The following is a 23,145-nucleotide window of genomic DNA, read 5'->3' on the forward strand; positions in this document are numbered from 1 at the left end:
GAAGAGAGAGAGAGAGAGAGAGAGAGAGAGAGAGAGAGAGAGAGAGAGAGAGAGCATAGAACCGCTCCACTTGGGTCCTGTGAATGAGAATGGAGGCAGGGCCGGCTAACTGTATTTCTCTCCGGTGAAGCCTAGCCAGCAAGCACATGGCTTTGCAAGGTCTAGGGACCGCGGAGTTTTGCAATGCCCTGTCCAGATGTCAGGTTCGAAAGGGCTTATTGATCACAGGCCTGACGGATCAGTTAACAACCCCTTCCCTTTTTGAGACAGAAATTTGACAGGGAGCCCTGGGGAGGGCTGCGTTATCTTCTTATCACGGGGTCTTGTGGAACTCAGTAGCCTTGTTATTGGTTTAGACTGGAGTGGGTCTAACCCAGAAAACCACATTCCTACTGCTGAGATTAAATTACATAGCATTGGAGAAAGAAAGAAATAAAAAGTTGGGTAAATATCATGACTTACCCCCGGTGTGTGTTTTGCAGGTGCGCATGTGTTGTTAAGGTTGTCACTTTCTCCTCTCTGCCTGGGCAGCTCCTGACAATGGATCCAGACCCTTTCCGTACATATTTTTCTTTCCCAATGTTGCATTCACTTAGTTGTGTATATATATCTAGATAGATAGATAGATAGATAGATAGATAGATAGATAGATAGATAGATAGATAGATTTTGTAGATGAATGTTTTCTGGTATTCTGTCACTTCAGGGTAAGACATAGCAACTTTGGATGCAAGTATGTGGGGCAATATTCTGAACCAAAATAAATGTTATGGATCTGGCCAGCATTCTTGATATTCTTTTAAAACGGAGGTGGGAGTGTATCTGACAGCTTCAGTTTTGCAAATTGTAACCACAAATCTGGTGCAGGAGTTTGCAGAGGCAAAAATATTTTATCATGACTTGGATCAGAAAGAATGCTGAGATCTTTTTTCTAATCTCACACTGCTGCCTCCCACAGAAATGGGGAAATTTGCATAATTCTGGGGGCCGCCTCCCCTCATTGGTAAGGAATGTGGGCTGGGAAGGTGCCATTCCCAGGCTGGTAGGCAAGGTGAGAAGAGGCTCCCGATTTGTGAGTGTCACTTGAGGTTTTCACCATCTTTTACTTAGAACAAATAGGGGATCATCCCAGGCCCAGAACCTCTCTAGACAGATGGAACTGGAAAAGAATCTTTTCTAGCTTGACATGGTGGTAAATTCTGTTTGCTGCCACCAAGAAACCAGTTTTAAGAGGATGGAGTGGGCCAATGACAGTAAGCCCATGGCTTCATTCTGTTCCTTATTAAAGATTTCCCCTTAAAAACCTTTGTGTTTCTGAGCAGTGATGTTGGTGAAATTGTGCCCACTGTCAGAGGTTCAGAGCCTTGGATAGGAGGGAAGAGTGCTTATAAACTGGTGAGAGGTTCTGAAAGAAGCTTGGTGCGTGACCCAGGCCCTGCCAAAAGTCCCATGGCTGGAGTGGGCCCTCCACTACAAAGGCGGGGGGACCTCTGACACCAAGCAACCATGGCAAGTATGTGCTGTTAGTTGCCTGCGAGGAAACGAGATGTGGCCACCCAAAACTGCGTCTTTGTGAATCTGTGGTAGCCTTGGGGAAGCGGTTGGATGCCCACTTCCCCCAAAAGCCCAGCCTCATATGAGGAGCTGCAGGAATGTGAGGTGCCCACATTGACCTGGTTTCCAAGCTCTCTTCCTCCAGCCCACCGAGGGGCGCCAGAGCCTCTGCCTGCAGTTGGGAGGAGTGGGGGTGGGGGCTGTTTTTTTCTGTGACTGAGAAAGCAGCCTTCATTGGCTCCCTGGGCAAGAACCTACTCCCCGCCTCCAGGGAGGGATATGGAAACTTGCCCTAACGAACACCAAAATACTTCCTCCACCTTTCCCCGGTCCAGAATTTAGCAGCAGAACTTAAACTCTTTGTGGCCAAAGGATATAGGAAAAAGAAAGAGCATTGCTGTCCTCCTCTGCTTGTTCAAGCTTAACCACTTCTTCTGGGGATGTTGGCAAGGGATGAACATGCTACTTGGGCATATTTAGGAAAAGAACTAACCTGCAGTCATCTTAAAGAGAGGGGTGTATGCAGTCCTAACAACAGCTGCTGAAAGACAAATATTCTTTTTTAATTCAGCGTTCATTTTGCTTAAAGATGCAGTAAGCTTCAGGGTTAACTTTGGAGGGAAAGGAGACGGATTTAGCCTCAGCCCTTGTTGAGTAAGCACCCCTGTCTGTGAGTTTGGAAGATGAGAAAGATAGCACTTCCCACAAAGTTTCTGGAATCATCTTTGGGGCATCTGGCTCATTCTACCTGGTTAGTCCTGTTGGTAGTTTGGAGAGTATCAAAGTAAATTCTCACGGGAAGAAAGTAGAGAGTAAACCCTAGGGCAAAACCCTCCCTATTTAATGAGAATATGTTCACCTTAGGTTCTTAAGGGCCATTTTCTTGTGAACAGCTCCTCCTGAGGAAGTCAGGTTATTTAAATAAGGAAAGAAGAGCAAAGAGCAGGGAACAGATAGTGGCAAGGGATTCCACATGACGAAGGTGCATAATGGCATGGCCAATGAATGGTACGGTGAGGTGAGGAGCTGCCAGCAAAATTGGCTTCTCTTTCCAAACCACCAAACTCTCTGTTTACGGAAAAGTCTTAGTTTATGGGGTTGCCATTGTTTTCCCATCTATATAGGGATGAAGCTACCTGACAAGGTATTATTCAGATTAATTGGTTAATATCTGTAATCCCCAGAGCTCCTCCTCAATGATGAATTACTAAATTCTGTGATGAACACTGTGCTTTCGGTTTTGCCCTCAGAGGAACTAGCTTGCTGCCAGCTGACGGCCTTACCTCCAGGGTTATCATAGGGAAAATAACTGTGTGTTCCTCTCCTCTCACTCGTACCCCAGCCTGCCACCCCTAGACCACAGCATGGTGGTGCTCATGCGTTTCTCTTTCTGTTTTCCCCTTGGCCCGAAGCTCCAGCTTTCTTGACCTCACTGAGCACTGGGTTGAATGATGTCTGTGAAGCAGGGGAAGGAGGGAGGCAAATTCCCAGGATGTCAGACCTCCTGACAAGGGTCCCCTGGGGGGCAGGCCAGCACCACACCTCTACCCTTTGTGACCCCCTCTATCTCTGCCTGGTCACAAATATGGATCACAGTGCTGATTTCAGGGCCCAGGCTTACCTCCCCCCCTCACATAGTTCTTGGTTAAAAATTGCAGCTTAACCCCCAGAATCCATTTTTATTGGCCGTGCTACTTCTTAGCTCTTGTTTCTCTGGGGCAGAGTCCCAGGCTCTAGACCCCTAGTGTCAGGGAATGCATGGATAAGACACAGGCTCCTTGTCTATGTGATTTTTTTCCTGTTAACTCTCCCCAAGCCTCTTAAGTGCTCATGATTTACAGGGACTGGAATGTCTTTTGTGCTCTTTACTCATGGAACAGAGTTGTGTTTAGTTTTTACAGCTTATGATAAGACCACACCAGGAGAGAGTGAATAAGAGGCGTATGAGAAATGGGATACTAATCTTCACCTTTTTTTTCCCCTCCTCTTTTCTTCCCCCACCCTTCTACTCCCCAATCAAATTATTAGACTCTAATTGATAATGTGCCTGCCCTCTGTCTGGGAGATCTCTGATTGGTCAAGTGTTCTGCCTTTTCAGGAAAGTGCCCCGTGACCCTCATCTGTCTCCCCCAAGACCACACCTAAGAGCTGGGTGCAAGATGAACCAGTGCCCTGTTGGCCCAAGATGCACCAGGCCATCCGACTGAACCCCGAGAGCCTGAAAATGTCTGCGTGCAGTGACTTTGTGGAGCACATCTGGAAGCCTGGGTCCTGTAAGAACTGCTTCTGCTTGAGGAGCGACCACCAGCTGTTGCCCGGCCATCCCCAGCCCCGAGCAGGCAGCCTGCCCCCTCCCCCTCGCCTGCCCCCCAGGCCTGACTACTGCCGCCTGGAAGATGAAGGTGTGAACAGCTCTCCCTACTCTAAGCCCACCATCGCAGTGAAGCCCACCATGCTGAGCTCCGATGCCTCTGATGTGTGGACAGAGGCGAACATGAGTGCCGACGTCTCAAAGGTGAGCCTGACTAACCCCTGTGGTATTTTTACAGGGGCTGCTCCTGTTGTAACACTTGGTGACTGGCTGGCAGCCAGAGAGGGCTGTTAGAGCAGGATTCCTGCAGGATGGCTGCCTGTCAGCTTGCCCCAGGACCGCTTCTGCCTGATTGCTGCCCTCCTTTCTATCTGTTCCTTTAGGCTAAGAACTATTAATCCAGTCCCTTGAAGTTTATTTGGAGACTCTGTTAATTATTTATTTGGATAAATACAAGGGCACACAAAATGAAGGTTTTCCAAAAAGGTTTTTAAGATTTTAAAAATAATTTTAAATGTATGCACAAGTAGCAATAATGCACGACGAATTCCACGTGTCCACCACCCTTCAACATGAGAGTCAACAGTCATCAACTCATGACCAATCTTGTTTGATCTCTACCCCGACCCTCTCTTCCCCATGATTTTAAAGCAAACCCAGACATTGTATCATTTCAGTACATGTCTTTAAAACATAAAGTCTTTTAAAATATATAACCACTATACCATTATCACACGTAAAAATATTGGAAAAATTCCTTGATATCATCCAATTCCCAGCCAGTATTCATATTTCTAATTATGAAGCTTGGATTTTACCAGCTTTGACCTAGGATCACCAAAAACAGCTACATCCCTAGCAAGCAGACTGTTCTGCTCAGCCCACAGGTAATGCTTGCAAAGCCATAATTAGTTAGAGGGCACGGAGAGCCTGCTGCCTCCAGACATGCCTATGAAGTTGTATGTCTAAGACATATTCTAAGAACTGCTTGCGACCTGTTTGACCTCTTTGCCTGTTTTCCCAAACCATCATAGTGAGTGGATCAGGAAGGGTGTGAGCTTATGTGAAATCAGAGGTCACTGTTAAGTCAGGGGAGGCTTAATTGAGGAGAGGGGTGTCTCCTGTGGGTTGCACTGAGCTCCATGTCCCCTCAGGGCTGCTCCATTTTTAGTAAGCTGGTTATGTCCATTCACCAGACCATTCTCACTACCTTCAACCTTCACAGACATAAGCCAGGGACTCTTTCAGTTCAGAATCATCTTGGAAAGGAGCCAGAGGCAAGCCCTAATTTGAGACTGCTTCTAAAAGTGGGGGTAGGGGGAGACTTAGAAGGGGAGGAGAAGGAACAGTGACTTCAGTGATGAGAATGAGCAGTTCACGTCTCTGTGTCGTAGTTCAACTAGGCCAGCCATTTATGCTGGCTTGGACTGAGATCACGCACTGTCTGTAACTGGGAGAAAGGGCAGCTCTTTGGCATGGGAGATCTGGCAGGGAGATCTCTCATCAGGTCAAGTGTTCAGAAACCACCCCTCACCCTCCTGCCTCTGCTCCTACCATCCACCAAGGTGTTATAAAAAGCCTGATGACTTCGGTTTCTTCAGGAAAGTACCATGACACAGTTATCAAGAGACTAACAGACACAAAACAAAAATTGAACAAAACCCAAAACCCTATTTTCAAAGCCCATATGAAAACTCACTCATGTCATCCAGCAGTTTTGAGGCAGAAGGCAAAATGTGGTTTTTTTTTAAGAGTTATTTTCAGGGTAAAAAGTATAATGATTGCACCGTTTCATACACTTGAAACTAAAAAAAAAAAAAAAAGAGTTGTTTTCCCCCTACTTCGCAGACGTACACCAAAAGAATGACGGGCAAGATGGGAAGGACAGCTCAGTGTCTGGGGAGACTCGTGGCTCCACGGGGCCCCAGCAGTGATGAGAGGGCTGTGGGGAGATCCGCACGGCGTCTTCACTGCAGCACAGAAGCCAGTTTACAATGTCGTGGCGCTTCCCTCTCACGTTTTCTCTCTCTGTATTTTTTCTCTGACAAGGTCTAATGCAAGTCTTTTCACCTTGGGTCTGTGTAGGTCATCTGGAGACGGCCCTCCAGCAAGCTCCCCCTTCCGAAGCAGGAAGACGTGCCAATAGTTTACCTGAGCAGCTTCCGTGGCGTTCAGAAGCCTGCCGGGCCCTCTGCCTCCACGGATGGCCACCCTCACTGCCCACCTGCATATGCCATGGTCGGCCTGCACAGCCTGGAGGCCCGGGGGGAACAGAATACCGCCTTCCACCCAGTGAGTTTCCCCGATGAGAAGGCAGGGCGAGAAGATAAACCCACGTTTCCCTACCAAGAGCTGACTTCTGCTCAGGAGAGCTTCCGCCAAAAACTGGCTACCTTTGGTGGGATGACATCTGGCTGTCACAAGGGCCCTGGGTCCTACCCCTCCCCACATCCCCTGCGGGAGTCCCTGCCCTCAGAGGATGACAGTGATCAAAGGTGCTCACCCTCAGGGGACAGCGAAGGGGGAGAATATTGCTCCATTATGGAATGTTGCCCCAGGAGCCCTGCTGCCAAGGACACGTCACAGGCTGAGGGCCCCCCACGGAGACATGGTGGAGGCGACTGCTCTCCAGGGTGCTGGGAACAGGGCATGTGTGTGGGGCCAACTAAGGAAGAGAAGCGGGTTTTGAGTTTCCCAAGAGAGTGCTATAACCAGGGCCTGACAGAGAACCCGCCCCACCTGGGCCCCAACAAGCTGTCCCTCACCTCAGAGGCTGCCAGCTCTTCAGATGGCCTCTCCTGTGGCAGTGCCAGCAGTGGCACCAGCAGCCCCTTCGCCCCCCATCTCGAGAGCGACTACTGCTCCCTCATGAAGGAACCTGTGCCGGGGAAGCAGCAGGACCCTGGCTGCCAAGTGGTGACCTCTGGCAGGTGCCCTCTGCTGACTGGGGAGCCCCAGCCCCCGGCCCATCCCAGAGAGGCTGTGCAACCCGAACCCATCTATGCTGAGAGCACCAAGAGGAAGAAGGCAGTGCCAGTGCCTTCCAGGCCGCAGGCCAAGGCAGAACAGGCAGCGGCCGCTCAGGTACGGACGGCTAATACTTGGGCTCAGAAAACAGCATCTGGCTGGGGCCGGGACAGGGAAGGCTCAGATATGGCCCCCCAGGTGGCAGCCACCATCACAGTCATGGCAGCACACCCAGAAGAGGACCACCGGACAATCTACCTGAGCAGCCCTGACTCGGCAGTGGGGGTGCAGTGGCCACGCCAGCCTGTGAGCCAAGACTCTGAGGCAGGTGACAAGGAGACTTCAGCCGGGCAGGGGATGAGCGCCAGGGAAGGCCGCCGTCCCGGTACCAGCGTGAACGTTCCCAAGGGGAGGCCTGCCATTCCTCCCAAGCTGTCCAGAGGCAGTCCTGGAGGGTCGCCGGTATCACCATCTGCTTCCCCACTGTCTGACCTCAATGAGGGGAGCTCCAGTGACAGCACTGGGCCCCAGCCTTCATCCAGGGGCCCTGCTGACCCCGCTTCCTGCCGGGCCAACGGTGTCACTGACCGCAACTCTGTTAAGTGTCCCCCACCTGCCACCACCGCCTTGGCCTTGGACCAGAGGCGACCTCGGTACCAGACGACAGGGGCCTGGAGTCGTCAGTGCCGGATAGAGGAAGAGGAGGAGGCGGAGCAGGACTTGAGGGAAAGGGAGACGGAAAATGGCACCGCAGACCCCTCAAACTCCTCTACCTGGCACCGTCTCTGCCCGACAGATGGCTCCTCGGGACAGAACAGCAAAACCGGGACCGGGATGAGCAAATCCGCCTCTTTTGCCTTTGAGTTCCCCAAGGACAGAAGTGAGGTTGATACCTTCTCACCTCCTCCACCGCCCCCAAAGTCACGGTGAGTACGAGTGTCTGTGTGTGCCTTGGGCTGGCCTGGCAAGAAGGACACAGGCCTCTCCCAGAAGCACTGGCCTTTGCCACCTGCACAGCAGGCCTTCGGGCCCCGGCTCTGCGACCTGCTCCAGGACCAGTGTCTGCCCACAGGCCCTTGTGCCTTTATGTAAATTCTTTATGTAAGTTGCTGCTCACGTTTGGGAGCAGAGCCCTGCTTGGGACTGGCTATTTGGAACGAATCTTCCCAAGAATATTCTTTTTCTCCCCATCTTTCTGAAGTATCTTCTGTAGGTTTTTTCAAGGGAACCCTGAAATCCTCCATTTATTTAAACATGCAAAAGAAGGAGACTGTGCCCCAGAATTGGGAGAGGCAAAGCGATGGGGAGACAAAGGGGCGATGCCAAAAACTGTTACCACAATGGCAATGAGACCTTGGGGCCAAAAGCAAAATAGTAGGAGGTTCTGCAAGTAGTTGGTAGCTTGGATGTGGATTTTCAAAGAACAAAAAAAAGTAGTTTCATTTCAGCACACTGCACCTCGCAGCTTTCTCCAACACTTCACTGCCGTTCTGCTAGTTTAAAGCACCTTTGAAAGGCCCAAGAAACATAAATGCCTTTTTTAAGGTATTGAGTTGTGCATGGAATTTAAATTCTAGGAGAAAAAAATTTCCCGTTATTAGAGCAAAACTGATTCCTATCAGGGAAAGGAGAAACCTGCTGTTTTTCAAAAAATAATTGCCTTTCTGAACAGACTTTCTCTAGTCATGTCATTTGCAGTGTTTCAGTTTCCGCTCATGGGCCTCCAGGTTGATGTCAGAAGCAGGGAATTGACCACAGACAGCAGCAGCTGTGACACTTGACTTTGAACATCAAGGCATCTGAGGCTGGGAGACGTGCTAATGTGGGCTTTTTTCACGACCATTACTTTGTTCTGGTATCGCCTTGGCCACCTGCCATGCAGAGTAGACAGCCTTCAGATCCCCGGGGGATTGCAGACTCTCTTTGACTACAGTTTTAACTCCCTGAGTGAATGAGGGGTTCAGTAGCTAAGAAGCACACCCATATATATATATATATATATATATATATATATATATATATATATATATATGGCACTTCCTATGCGCCAGGCACAGATCTAAGGGAGTTACTCACAGACATGGTAACTCATTTGATCCTCAGAACAGCTCTAGGAGGTAGGAATTACCATCCCCAACTTACAGATGACAAAACAGAGACAGAGAGAGAGCTGAAGTAACCTGCTGAGGTTGCACAGCTGTACTGGCAACTTGGCTCCCAAGTCTGTGTCCCTAAACATGGAAGGTATATGCAGACGTAGGAGTAAAGGGACATGAGCAGGGCGTGAGAGTAAAATGTAGGCATTGTATCGATCAGCCCCAGGCCTGGGTACGGTAGTAAGAAGCGTAGGCTTTGGCATTCAAAAATCAAGTGCATATTGCGTATCTCTCAACTACTGGCTGAGTGATCTTGAGCAAGTCACTTGGCCGTGACTGAGCTTCCAAGTTACTCTTCTCTAAAACATAATAACAACCTGTTATTGAAAGTCTCAAAGGAGATGAACAAAACTCAACACAGAGCTTAATAGTATATAGGCAAAAGCTGTTGACTTATGGCAGGGACACCCACACCCTGTAGGAATGAACTCGGCCCAATCCCAGAAATACCACCTGAGCCTTGGAGAAGGAACTAAAACTTTTCTTGTTTAAGCATCATAGGGCTCGAGGAAACCCCAGTCGCCATAGCAATTTTTAAATAACAAAAATTCAACCAAGTCAAGTTAAAGATCTAATTGGCTTTATTGAACGATTCACGAATCAGGCATCAGCCCATCTAGTAAATAGAAAGGTGCCCTGAGGAACTCTACAAAATGGAAGGCTCTTATAGGTAGAAACAGGGTGGGACAAGGAAGTTAAAAGAGTGGAGTATTTCACAAGGTCACCTTCCTTTAGGGGAAAACGGGGTGTTATCAGGCAAATTACTTCACGAGGGTCGGCCAGGAAATTCCCGACTGATAGGTTTAAAATTCTGTTCCAGGGAGCCTGAAACTACAGTTAGGTTAGGTATTAGATTAGGTGGGGCTTAGCCAAAGTAACTCCATTTTGGGCCTGTTGTTTCTTTTTAACAGTTCCCCTCTTTTGATCAAACTCTCAGCTTGAGAGATATGATCAAAATTTAGGGCATTAGCACCACTCTTAGCTACCACTCTATAGTTTTTTTAAATTTCTGTTGGTCCTGTTTTTTTGCTGAGTCTCTGTGGTATTCACAGGTTACAACTTTGGGCTTCCAATTTTTTATCTGTCATTCTCTTTGTATCTGTTTTGACATTCCAGTGTTAGGGAGATCATTGCTTAGTAGTTAGCCCCTGTGAAAATGTACTCAAAGTTTTTGAGAGAATACAGTGAACCAAGAAGATTACTGTGATACCTGTAAGTTGGGTAATTCCTAATGTTTCGAGTGCACTGTGAAGCCAGGACTCCCAAGACCTAAAATGATCTAAGAAAGACCCTGTTGAAGGAGTCACCCTTTTATCCCAAGTGGCTTGCTCTGTGATTTTTTTTGGAGCTAAGTTTTAGCTTCCCCAGAAGTGTTAATTCAGGTACATCAGGCAGTGCTGGCCCAGCACCCACACATCCTTGCTTAGCTAAAAGATAACCCTGTTATCAAAAACAACTTTGGCCAGAGTGTTTACAGATTTTTGCTGGGCATCTATAGCTTTAACAGTGGATTCCTGCCATATTTTCAAGAGCTAAGGAGAGACTCCTGATACAGCCTCATTTGTATTCATTCCCAACCAGGTAAGGTAGAGAGCTGCCAAAAGGAGCTAATTTTGAATTACGAATGCTTACTGATAGGTCCTTTCTAGGACAGTTAGGGGCACAGTTAGATAACCTAAGAGGCATTGTCCAGTTATGCTCCAGTCATCTAAGCATTCATAGGTCCAAGGGGAATGATAACCACCACAGACAAAGGTAAATCCTGTCCGGCACAAGCCACTTCCAAGAAGGTGGCATTGTTAATGGATTCATTCCCATGAATTATTACATTTACCCATTCCAGCCGGGGGTCAGTTAGGTTTCTTCCTAGCCTGAAATAAATTGTTTTCTAAATTTCAGGAGTTACCACCCCCACACCCCCAAACCCACCCTTAGCAATGGCCTGGGAGATATAGGTGATGGCATTGTCTTTTACTTTGGCCACTGCCAGAGTAAAGAAAAGAAAGAGAAGAAGGAAGGGTTTCATGTTTAGCTAAAGTAGGAAGCCTTGCTCTGGCATCTTATCAGTGTCAGCTACTTCTTTTCCTAGTCCAGCATTGGCGTAAAATTATAGTCATCCTCCTAAGTTCATTCAGCCCCATATAATTCATTCTTGCTCTTTTTGAAGCTAGGTTTTTTTAAAAATTAGTTTTGGAAATACCCACCCAGCTCTGCTTCATGATCTCAAAGTCATCAGGAATTTGCATTTGTCAAAAGTTCCCTCCGTGAATGTACTTTGAAGATAAAGCACTTAGCAAGGAACACTTTGGTAAAACATCTGAGTAAACCAGTAACTGTAAACGACAAAAGACTTAAAAATGCCCATTGTTAAAGATCTGAGGAAAGTTTATTATAATCGAATTGACAAGGAAATTTGGTCATTCCTGTAACATGCAACATTTTATAACATTATACCAGGACATACCAGACTAGGAATTGCATACAATTTCTAGAACACTTATATACTTAGACTAACGCAACATAAAGAAAGCTTATGGGGGTGACCAGTTAGCTCAGTTGGTTAGAGCGTGGTGCTGATAACACCAAGGTTGCGAATTCGATCCCCACATGGGCCACTGTGAGCTGCACCCTCCTTGAAAGAGTCAGCTCTGCCATTGTAGCATGAAAGCAACGTGTAACCAATGACCATGGCTGTTCCCCAATAACATTTAAAAAAGAAAAGAAAAGAAAGCTTAGTGTTACTTCTTATTTGACAATACTTCCCATGTATTTTAACATATCCAGATAAGCCTAAGTTTAACATCTCCCTTTTTATGAGGAGAGAGAACAAATCTTTTGAGATGTTCTAAGACCCCTCTAGAAAACCCCAAAGTTAGTTCGAGGTAAAAAAGACTGCGTTTAGAATTTGCTTTTGGGAAATTTGTTTAAAATATCAAAAGGATTTTAAAACAGTCAAATAGGATCATAGGTTACTGTGAAACAATACTTAGTTATCCATTCAACCAAAGTGACAATTAAAGATGTCAGGCAAATATAGAAGTTTACATACATAATTCTGAGCAAAACTTAGCTCTTTTAATATCAAGAAGACTAGGTTTATCAAAAAACACATTCTACTTTCCTTGAATACAGAGTTGTTGCCCTTATTAGTTCTAGTAGCTTTAATTATATATATTAGAATTCTTAACCATTAAAAAACCTTTAACTTCTTCTTTTTTAATTGGGGATGGGGGGATGGGAACAGTGCTGGGGAATTGGGGGAAGGGGAACAGACAAGTTGCTGTCGTTTTGTTCTTCAGTCTAGTTGTGGAGAACGTTGCTTCACTGGCCCAAGTTGGCACCATCATTGTGCTCTTCCCGGGTGAGGCAGATCGGTCACCGGACTCTGGATGGCCGCTCACACTGGCTGCTGGCTACTCACGGTAGCCCATGACAACCCACTGCAGCAGGGGCTGCAGTCTACGCCATTGCCAGCAACTCACAGCAGCCCAGCTCCAGGTTGAGCTGTTGTTCAGCATCTTAGCTGTGGAGGGCAGTGTCACTGGCCCTCATATGTGGGATCTGAACCGGGGCCCTCTGGCATCCCAAGCCAATTCTTAACCATCGCGCTACTCATCTGGCCCCCCCAAAACCTTTAACTTCTAGTGAAAACTAAGAAGCAAGCAATTATGAACTTTTTTTTTTTTAATTGGGAAATTGGAGGATAGAACAGTGCTGGGGAATTGGGGGAAGGGGAACCGACAAGTTGCTGTCGTTTTGTTCTTCAGTGTAGTTGTGGAGGACGTTGCTTCACTGGCTCAAGTTGGCACCATCATTGCGCTCTTCCCGGACGAGGCAGATCAGTTGTCGGCTTCTGGACGGCTGCTCACTGCGGCTGCTGGCACTGGCTGCTGGCTACACATGTAGCCCATGGCAACCCTGCTGCAGCAGGGGCTACAGCCTACGCCGCAGCCAAGCTCCGGGTTGAGCTGTTGTTCAGCATCTTAGCTGTAGAGGGCAGTGTTACTGGCCCTCATATGTAGGATCTGAACCGGGGCCCTCTGGCGTCCCAAGCCAACTCTTAACCAACACGCCACTCGGCCGGTCCTGAACTATCTTTTACATTAGCAGTCTGTGGATTGGTAGACTTATACTTTTTATAATTTCTAGAAATGTGCCTTCTCAGAAAATTTCTTGACGTGACATAAAACATGTTTACTAATAGACCTAAGTATCTTTAGTTCCTCTGTAAGAGCAAGCCAGAAGTGGAAAAAAACCTATGTTTAGTAATTAATGTTTCAGTTATTTTACCTTATTTGGAAATGATCTAGATATTTAATAAATTTCCATCATTTAGCTTAATCTTATTAGCAAAACTTTAAGGTTTCAGGTTACTGAAAAGATTTGGAGAAACTGTTTAAAAAGTTCACCTAAAAACTTTTTGTACTACTTAACATTTATTTAATTTGCCTTTAACAATTAATTATGTTTATTAGGTTACTTATGAAAATTTTCCAAGATGGAAAAGTGTTCGAAGGTCTTTGAGCGACATACAAGGTTTACTTAATGTCTTCACATGGGCCATCTGTTAAATGGGTCCTATTCCTAAGGATTAGCCTCATCTGCAAACAAAAATAAAGGATCTCATGATGTGTATTATGTTCACTCAGAACTCTGAAGAAAGGGGTCATTTCTTGCAGAGCAGTGTTACTTTTTCGTTACATAAAGTTGTATCCACCTGCTTTCTAGGGCCATGATGGAAGAACAGAGAATGATTTTCTGGTTTGCCAACGGTCCTGTTTTAGAAAACTGACTCTGACTTGGAGGGGAAAAAAATAGATGCTGAGAATGACTGAGCTTTTCTGTGGTCTTGTTTTGAATGTTTGGCAGTCGCTTATCTGTATGTTTGAGATACTGTCCTCTGTAAACTCCCATGAGGGTTCCTGAGAAACCTCTTGCAGTAACGCCATGCAGTACAAAGGCTCTCAGTGCTCATTTAATGTGCTGACTGAGCTTTCATGGTGTTTAAGCGTGTGCCCAGCCCTCCTCGTGGACAAGTAAGGCAGAGTCTGGGCCTTTCCTTACCTGCGACTGCCAAGGCGACCCCCTGCACGCTCAAGCTCACACCACCTTGGGCTGACAAACCCCACAGCCTCTGGGTCACCCCTGCCCCAATTTAGAGCAGAGTTAGAAGGCGAGGAGCCCCAAGTACTGCTGGTTAGGAAACTAAAAACTGCAGGAAAGAAGTGTGGACATCTTAGTTTAAATGTCACGTTCAAGGTTTAAGGCAATGTAATGAAAGCAGCAGTGCCTGTGGAAATCATTAAGATGCAAAAGAATCAAATTTATTTTTGCCTTTTCTTTTTGCAGATGCAAACCTGGTTTTAAATGACTTACGGCTTTTGAGTGACAAGGTCAGTTGAGGGAGAGTCATCTGATTAGTGCAGACAAACATATCACAAAGAAACCCCAAATTAGGAAGATAAGACTGACCTGGGATGTGGAATTAGAGGACTACAGGTGAAGGAGAAATAAGACAACTTTAGACGGTTTTAGTTTCCAAACAGTCTGGTGCCCGTGAGACTGATCAACAAAAGGCAAGTTTCCCCAAGAAATTGAGAGACGACTTTGTTTTCCAGTTATCACTCATGCTAATTGTAATTTTCACCCACCACTTAACTACATCCTCCCTCTCTGCAGGGATTCTGGGGAGCAGAGACTGAATCTGGCCTTGGGCTTTTAATCATTCTTAATTTTTCTCCCTCCCTCACTCCCTCACTTCCTCCCTCGTTCCCTCTCTCCCCCCACGTAGCTTCTCAGCAGACAGGTGGTGACCATGTCATAGATACCGTTTTTTTTCTGTCCACAGAAGTGACCACTGTGCTAATCAGGGGAATCGAAATGACTTCATTGTGTGGTCTCTCAGTAACATGGTCTCTCAGCACGAGCCCTGAGGATGGGAGCAGGGTGGGCAAGATGGGTATTTGCCTCTAGACCCCATAGCCAATCCTATTAAAGCTTGATTCTTGAGGCACATTCTACTGTGGATTATAGGGGGATGACAGCCATTTAGTAGGAAATCCCATAGTCTTGAGGCATAATAGACTTCTCCATGTGGCTTTTTGAAAATCACACTTTGTAGTGGAAAGCACTTTGTGTACTTAGAGAATCTTCTCTGACGATGTTTAGCTTTTTGGACAAAACTGAAGTTAGAGGAGGTTGACTCAGTCCTGGGGAGAATGAATACTGGACATACTTCGGTGCGGGGAGTGGGGGGATACCCCCCATAACACAGAGTTTGGCAAACAGAACAAAGCACATATATCAACAATGAAAGTTTACATTCTGCTCCATGCCAGGAGCAAATTAATAATTGGCCTTTTTCCATTAGCTTGTGGATAGAGCCTGAACACACTGGACATCTAATGACGACACAGCACTGAGAATTAAAATTGATGCCCATCTTTCTATTCTGGAATTAAAAAAAAAATCAGTGAGTTGAACAACAGTGTATATAAAATATTTACGACATTCTCCACTTTTGAGCATGCATCCATGGGTAAGGCTATGGGTTAGAAATTCTTTAATGCATCAATATCAACTAATTGCTCACTTTCTGTAACACTGTGCAAGATGCTAAAAAGTCATTGACTGCCCTTATGGCTCCTGAGGGTTGAGTTATTATGATTAAGTCAGCAGATGTGCAATATCACCCACAAAGGCTTACCCTGCTTTGATTCCCTTTGATGAAACCAGTTATCGTATTGTAGCATCTGGATTCTCAACACATTCTGTGTTCTGTTCAGTAACATGAAGATAAGCTCAGCTGGGTGCCCAGGAGTTCTTGAACTGTCTTTTGACCTGATCTAAAATCAAGATCAAGTTTAGTACAGGCATATAGATACCATTTATTAAAGGGGGGGAAAAAAAGCCAGATGATCCTTGAAGATAAAGAACCTGGTTCACCATCTGTAATTCTACAATATCCTGTTTGATGCCTGGCACAAAGTAGATGCTCAAGAAATATTTGTGAAAGAGACAGCTGTAGGCAGAGACAACTCCTGGTTGATTTCAGTTTTTCCAAAAGCACCAACTCTATTCTCTTTCTGAACCCCAGGTCTCCAGATTGCCCCCGTGCTCTGTTCTCACTCACCTCTGTTTTGGCAGTTAACACAGTGTGTCTGTATTGTATTTATTATAACTGGATCCATGGTTGTATCTCCTCAAGAATTTGTAAACTCCTTGGTATACAGGGACTATGTTTCATACATTTTTCTTTGACTTTCCCACAGGATACCTTAGCAGACTGCCTGGAATATAGTAGGTATTCAGTAAAGGATTATTGAATTAGAACAAAAAAAGAAGGTCAGAGTGAACTACTGATTTTTCACTGGACACCCCATTATAATTCTGTGCCTAGCCTTGCTGAATAGAACATTGTCACCTTGAGTTAAAGAAGCTGAGGTTAATAATTATTAATGTTTCAAGGTGGGTGAACTCCATGTGGGCACAATGCAGCCTTTCGTGGATTAATTACTCCCCAATGGTTGTACATTTTGCTTCTGCTACTGGACTCTCTTACTCTGCTGGGTTTTCTTTTCTTTTTTTTTAAAGCTGAGCAGTGTGTGGAGCTCGCCCTCTCTTGCCACAAAAGTGTTCCTTTCAGGTAGTAATCACCTAAGGACTTTTTCCCCCCCCCACCCGTGAGTTGCAAGGAATTCTAGGGTGTGGTTTTGCTTCTCAGAGAATGGATTTTCCATGTTTTCTGAGGCAGGTTGGACAACAGGCATGTGATTTGTCAATGAGGTGATCAGAGGGACTTTGTTCCTAGAATGGCCAGCCTACTCTTTGGGTGTGGAGCTCACCAATTGGTGAGAAATTTTCTCTAAGTGTGGTGCAAGTAATTTGTTGGCTGTTTGGGGATGTTAATGTGCTCCGGGAAGGAGTTGCATTTCCTTCTATCAGGGTTGAGAGACCAACTACAAAGACTCCTGAGCAGCCCTTTCTGCAGCTGGTGACTTTCAGAGTTTAAGATCAGAGTCTTCATCCTCTGTGCTGAAATTGCTCATTATTTCTTTTTTTTAGATTTTATTGGGGAATTGGGGGAGGGGAACAGCGTTGGGGAATCTGGGGAAGGGGAACAGACAAGTTGCTGTCCTTTTGTTCTTCAGTCTAGTTGTGGAGGACATTGCTTCACTGGCCCATGTTGGTATTATCATTGTGCTCTTCCCGGGTGAGGCAGATCGGTCGCCGGCCCCTGGACGGCCACTCACGGCAGCTCATGGTAGCTCACACGGGCTGCCAGCCGCTCACGCTGGCTGCCAGCCACACATGGTAGCTTATGGCAGTCCACTGCAGCAGGGGCTGCAGCCTACGCCGTTGCCTGCAACTCTCAGCAGCCCAGCTCCAGGTCGAGCTGTTGTTTGCCATCTTAGCTGCAGAGGGCAGTATCACTGGCCCTCATGTGGGATCCGAACCTGGGGGGGGGGGCTGCTGCTCAGAGCTGGCATCCCAAGCCAGCTCTTAACCAACGTGCCACTCGGCTGGCCCCTGCTCATTATTTCTTTACTGACTTGCAAGCAGATCCCTAAAAATGTTGGGCATTGAAGGGTGTTTATGCTGTTTCCATACAACTCTGTACAATTCCCTGCTTCCATTAGCTTTTGTCTAATGCCCTGGATGGCTTATTCTCCATGTGTCTCTAACAGGCTGACTTATAGAAACACCTGTTCTTTGTTGGGGGAGAAAGGGAGCCTGCCATGATCAGTCAGTGCCGTGTGCAGGTTATGCAAGAGGGGAGTGCAGACACCTATGCCGGCTATTTACCAAGCCAGCTTTAGAATCTAAAATTGGCCACCTATAATGCAAACTCATTGGTGGTTTGTAACTGCTCCCTCTACGAATTTAAGAGTTCCATACGTGGGAGAGGATCTCTGGCCTGTCCCGCTCAGGTGGCCCAGAGCGAAATGTTTGCCAGAAGGTGGTCATCCTTTTTGATTGCAGCTTCAAATTTCAGACTGTAATGCCAAACTGTGTTCTTTCTCTTAATGAGTAATTATGACTATTTCATGAATGTTAATGAGCGATTTTGAATATTCCATGAAGTTTTGGAACTCAGTATTTTAGTAACAGTTACCATTAAGTCTACAGAGGGTACCAAAAAAATGTATACACATTTTAAGAAAAAAAAACTATTAAAATTGTAATTCTCATTATATACTGATAACAAAAGATGAATACAAATCACATTTGACTTCTGCAATTACAAGAGGTGCTCAAAGTGTTTACCATCAGTGTCCAGACACTTCTGATTACGGCGAACATTGTTTGGTAGGCTTCTGTGGTGAGCGTGTAAACTGTTCCAACACCATAGCAGAAGAAGCAGGACTTGTTGCTGTGTGGGGCCTCCCGGATCTTCCCTTGTGCACATCACACACAGGACCATGCATCTCAAACTTATCACAAATGCGTGCAATTGTTAGGTGTGTTGGAGGCTCTGTTGCATACTCATGCCTCCATTCTCGTTGTACTTCCACAACGTTCTCGAATTTCAAACCACTTCAAAGTGGTCTTGTGCTCCTTGAACAACAACTGTGCTTCCACCATTTCCTTTGACTGTCCTGCCTGTCACATGATGACACTAGCATTTATTTGATTAATGCCATCTTTTGAGTGAACGCATACTACACATTGCTACCGTAATTCAATTCAACTTCGAAAAGTAATACATAGATAACATCTCTTAAAATGTGTATACATTTTTTGGCACCCCCAGTATTACCCATTATTTAAAGTCTTATTTCTCTTTATGGATCTTAAATTTCCTCTTTCAGTCCTTAAATCTTGCTAACTAATGTATGTTCACTTAGCTTTACTCTCTTTGGCTTGTAACACTGCCTTTCTATGCCCCAGATTGAGGGGGTGAGGGGTTAGGAGCAGGAGGTATGTCAAAATCTTTTGGAGAAATACTTTGAAAATAGAAATTAAACATTATAATATAAATTTAAATTTGAGAAATAAAAACAAAACTATTGTTTTCATAATACCTAGTACATATAATTTTTCAAGTCTTCTTGACTAGCGACAAGTTAGGCCATCCATCTTTTTTATAGAGATGAGTTCTACTTGGGGACAGAGCATGTCTCCCTAGGGGAAAATAGAAGAAAAGAGGACAGGAATATTCCTGTTCTGTTGTATTTACTTGGTGAATTCCCTTCAAATCTCTCAAAATGCCTTCTCTGTATCCATGTCCTCTCCAAAACTTGAAACAGGGAAATTGCCTGTACATTGAATCCTAAATCCAGTCCCTTGATCCTGCTTCTTATCCTAATTTTTTTTTTTTAAGATTTTTATTGTGGAATTGGGGGAGGGGAACAGACAAGTTGCTGTCGTTTTTGTTCTTTAGTCTAGTTGTGGAGGACATCGCTTCACTGGCCCATGTTGGTATTATCATTGCGCTCTTCTCGGCTGATGCAGTCGCTTGCCAGCCATTGGACGGCCTCTCACCGCGGCTCACGAAAGCTCATGCCAGCTGCTGGCCAGCCTCCCTGCAGCCTACGCCGTCGCCGGCAACTCACGGCAGCCCAGCTCCAGGTCGAGCTGTTGTTCACCATCTTAGCTGTAGAGGGCACAGCATCACCAGGCCTCATGTGGGATCCGAACCAGGGCCCTGCTGCTCAGAGCTGACGTCCCAAGCCAACTCTTAACCAATGTGCCACTCGGCCGGCCCCTTCTTATCCTACTTTCAATGCTTGTCCATGATTCCTAGAAAAGCAGAGAAAGATGATGAAAGACATTGTTTTTACAATTCAGAATCTAAGACTTTCTTGATCTTGACAGTCATTTAATTACTAAATTTGAAGACTTAGTGTAGGTGGAGCTAATATGAATTACCCAGTAAAATTAACTATAGACTACACTCTGCCCCCACAATCTCTATTCCTGAGCGTATGCCTCAGAGAAACACACACACACAGGTCAATAAGGGGACATGCACAATGAAGATCATTACAATGTTGATGCAGCAGGGGCAAACCCAGGTATTCATCTTTAGGGAAACAGAAAAGTGTAATGTCACGAGTCTAAAATGAAATACTTAATAGCAGCCAGAAGCTATGGACTAGATGTATGTACAGAAATATGGCTAGACCTTGAACTGGTATTGAGTGAAATAACTAAGAAACAGAACAAGACCTCTAACACTATGTAATTTATATAAATTTAAAACACACAAAGTAGCACTATATCTTTTTAAAAAGGATATATATCCAAGGGTATATATACAAGGAAATACAGTGTGAGTACTTGGGAGTGAGAAATTGGGAAAGTTGAGAATTCGAGATGGAGATGAAGGGAAAAACTAAAACAAAGCAGATCAACTTGAAAGTGTATAATTAATTGAAACATATGATTATCTCACTTCTCTGCACCTTAAGTGAATACAAACATGAAGAGAGACTGTGAATCATGGAGAGATAGAGCATTTACTTGAGGCAAGAACTAAGAATATCAAGAAAAGTAACGAGGGCCGGCCGAGTGGTGCATTGGTTAAGAGCTGGCTTGGGACGCCAGAGGGCCCCAGTTCAGATCCCACATACGAGGGCCAGTGACACTGCCCTCCACAGCTAAGATGCTGAACAACAGCTCAACCTGGAGCTGGGCTGCTGTGAGTCGCCGGCAACAGCGTAGGCTGCAGCCCTTGTGGCAGTGGGTTGCCATGGGCTACCGTATGTAGCCAGCAGCCAGTGTGAGCGGCCAGCAGCCGCAGTGAGTGGCCGTCCAGAAGCCGGCGACTGATCTGCCTCACCCGGGAAGAGCGCAATGATGGTGCCAATTTGGGCCAGTGAAGCAATGTCCTCCACAACTAGACTGAAGAACAAAACGACAGCAACTTGTCTGTTCTCCTTCCCCTAGTTCCCCAGCACTGTTCCCACCCCCCAATTCCCCAATAAAAATCTTTAAAAAAAAAAAAAAGAAAAGTAGCGAATGCTTGGAATAGTTGCTTTGGAAAATGCAAGGTCAAGTGTAAGGCTTGCCAGAGAGTCCCAAGAGCTACCTGAAGGCAGGAAGCTGAATTAACTGTGGCCCCAGTCTGCATTGTTTTGTACTTTCCTAGAGAAGCACTGGGCTTCCTGGTACATGAGTAAAGATGGAAGATGTTTGGAGTTACCTAGTGTGATATTGTGATTTATAATAAGAAATATATATTTGGTATTCCCAGTTCTGGCACAGAGCTTCTAAAACCCTTGGCATTTCCTAAGTACATAAAGGTGTCTTTTATTATGTTAATGAGGTGACTTTTGGAACCCACCTAAAGATGGAACTGGTTGCCAGGGGGAACCAACCCTTGTGATTAGAGGGTTGGAATGTTCAGTCCCACTCCCCAACCTTCCAGGAGGGTAGAAGGATCAAAGGTTGAATCAGTGGCCAATGACCAGTGATTTAATCACTCATGTCAGTGTGATGAAACCTCCATGAAAACCCAAAAGGATGTGGTTCAGAGAGCTTCCAGGTTGGTGAACACATGGAGATGTGGGAGAATGACGCACTCGGAGAGGGCATGGAAGCTCTGTGCCCTTTCCCAATACCTCATTCTATGCATCTCTTCCATCTGACTGTTCCTGAGTTATATCCTTTTAAGTAAAATGTTTCTCTGAGTTCTGTGAACTTCTCTAGCATATTAATCGAACTCAAAGAGAGGGGGTCCTTGGGACCTCCAATCTGTGGCCGGTCAGTCGGAAGCACAGGTGACAACTTGGACTTGAGGCTGGTATCTACAATGGAGGGCAGTCTTGTGGGACTAAGCCCTTAACCTATGGAATCTAATGTCCTCTCCGGTAGATAGGGTCAGAATTGAGTTGAATAGTAAGACACCCAGCTCGTGTTTGAGAACTGGTGGTGTCGGGAACCCCCAGCCCATGTTGGAATTGGGTGACCAGAACCCTTACCTAGGTTGGGAAGGTTTTGGCTAAGGCTGAGGGCAGGGAGATGGAGCTGTTGAGGAGTAGGAGTGCTGAAGAACTGACCTGGGAGTGGGCAACAGGCTGGACCAGAGTGGGAGTGGAGAAGTAGATCATCCTAGTAGCTTCATTACAAAGAGCCTGAATTTCCCAAGCCAGGAATGAAGTCTAATAAATACAAAGATTTCTTTTTTCTTTTTTTTTTTTAAAGATTTTTTATTGGGAAATTGGGGGGAGGGTAACAGAGTTGGGGAATCGGGGAAGGAGAACAGACAGGTAGACAAATTGCTGTTTTGTTCTTCAGTCTAGTTGTGGAGGACGTCGCTTCACTGGCCTATGTTGGTATGATCATTTTGCTCTTCCCGGGTGAGGCAATTGGTCGCCCGTCATTGGTCGGCCACTCACAGCGGCTCCCGGTAGCTCACACCAGCTACCAGCCGCTGACGCTGCCAGCCATTCACGTAGCCCATGGCAGCCCACTGCAGCAGGGGCTGTAGCCTACAGCGTCACCAGTGACTCACAGCAGCCCAGCTTCAGGTCGAGCTGTTGTTTATCATCTTAGCTGTAGAGGGCGAGCGTCACTGGCCCTCAATGTGGGATCCGAACCACAGCCCTGCTGCTCAGAGCTGGTGCTACCAAGCGAGCTCTTAACCAGCTGAGCCACTTGGCCAGCCCTACACACAGATATCTTAAGCTAAATAGTTAGGCTGAAGATCTGGATCAACAAAGTGGATTTGAAGCATTTGCTGAATCCAGAGAAGGAAGGAGAGATAATTCCAAAATTGAGGTTGCCAAAACCAGTAGTTTGGAAACAAAAAGATTCTGGTCAGGCTCAGCTCATCTTGGTGGATAGATTCCAAGAGGAATATAGGTCGGTACTACTACAGCAGCGATTCCCAAGTTGGTGAATAACAACTCGCTACTGCTTTGGTTTAGTCAATCGCCAGAGCCCTCTGTGGGTTGGTTGGGAGGATGTGGAGGAATGTGAAGAGGGAAAGAATCATGGGAGGTTCATTTTTTGTAGGAAAAGGGAGACTAATACAATAAAAGAGGTTCTTCTATTTCTAAATTTTTTTATATTGGCGCTAAGCAACGTGACCATCTGAGGAGTATGTCAGTCCCTGAACCTGGGGCTAAACACCTCCTAGTTATTTAGAATAATGCATGCCATCAAAGCACCATCCTGATCAACTTTCTTCTTTGAGTCTCTTTAAAGTAC

At 45.9% G+C, this 23,145-nt stretch overlaps 1 protein-coding gene across 1 annotated transcript in view; it reads left to right on the forward strand.

Annotated features, from left to right (window-relative positions):
• Positions 1-23,145, forward strand: part of PRAG1 (PEAK1 related, kinase-activating pseudokinase 1) — a 52,712-nt gene that overhangs the window by 897 nt on the left and 28,670 nt on the right. Inside the window, exons 2-3 of the mRNA XM_019650988.1 lie at positions 3,653-4,069; positions 5,951-7,758. Of these exons, the coding sequence (XP_019506533.1) occupies positions 3,740-4,069; positions 5,951-7,758 (2,138 nt within the window). The 5' untranslated portion in view covers positions 3,653-3,739. The remainder of the gene's footprint in view (positions 1-3,652; positions 4,070-5,950; positions 7,759-23,145) is intronic.

This window comes from Hipposideros armiger, unplaced genomic scaffold (genome assembly GCF_001890085.2).
Source record: "Hipposideros armiger isolate ML-2016 unplaced genomic scaffold, ASM189008v1 scaffold_151, whole genome shotgun sequence".
Taxonomy (NCBI): Eukaryota; Metazoa; Chordata; class Mammalia; order Chiroptera; family Hipposideridae; genus Hipposideros; species Hipposideros armiger.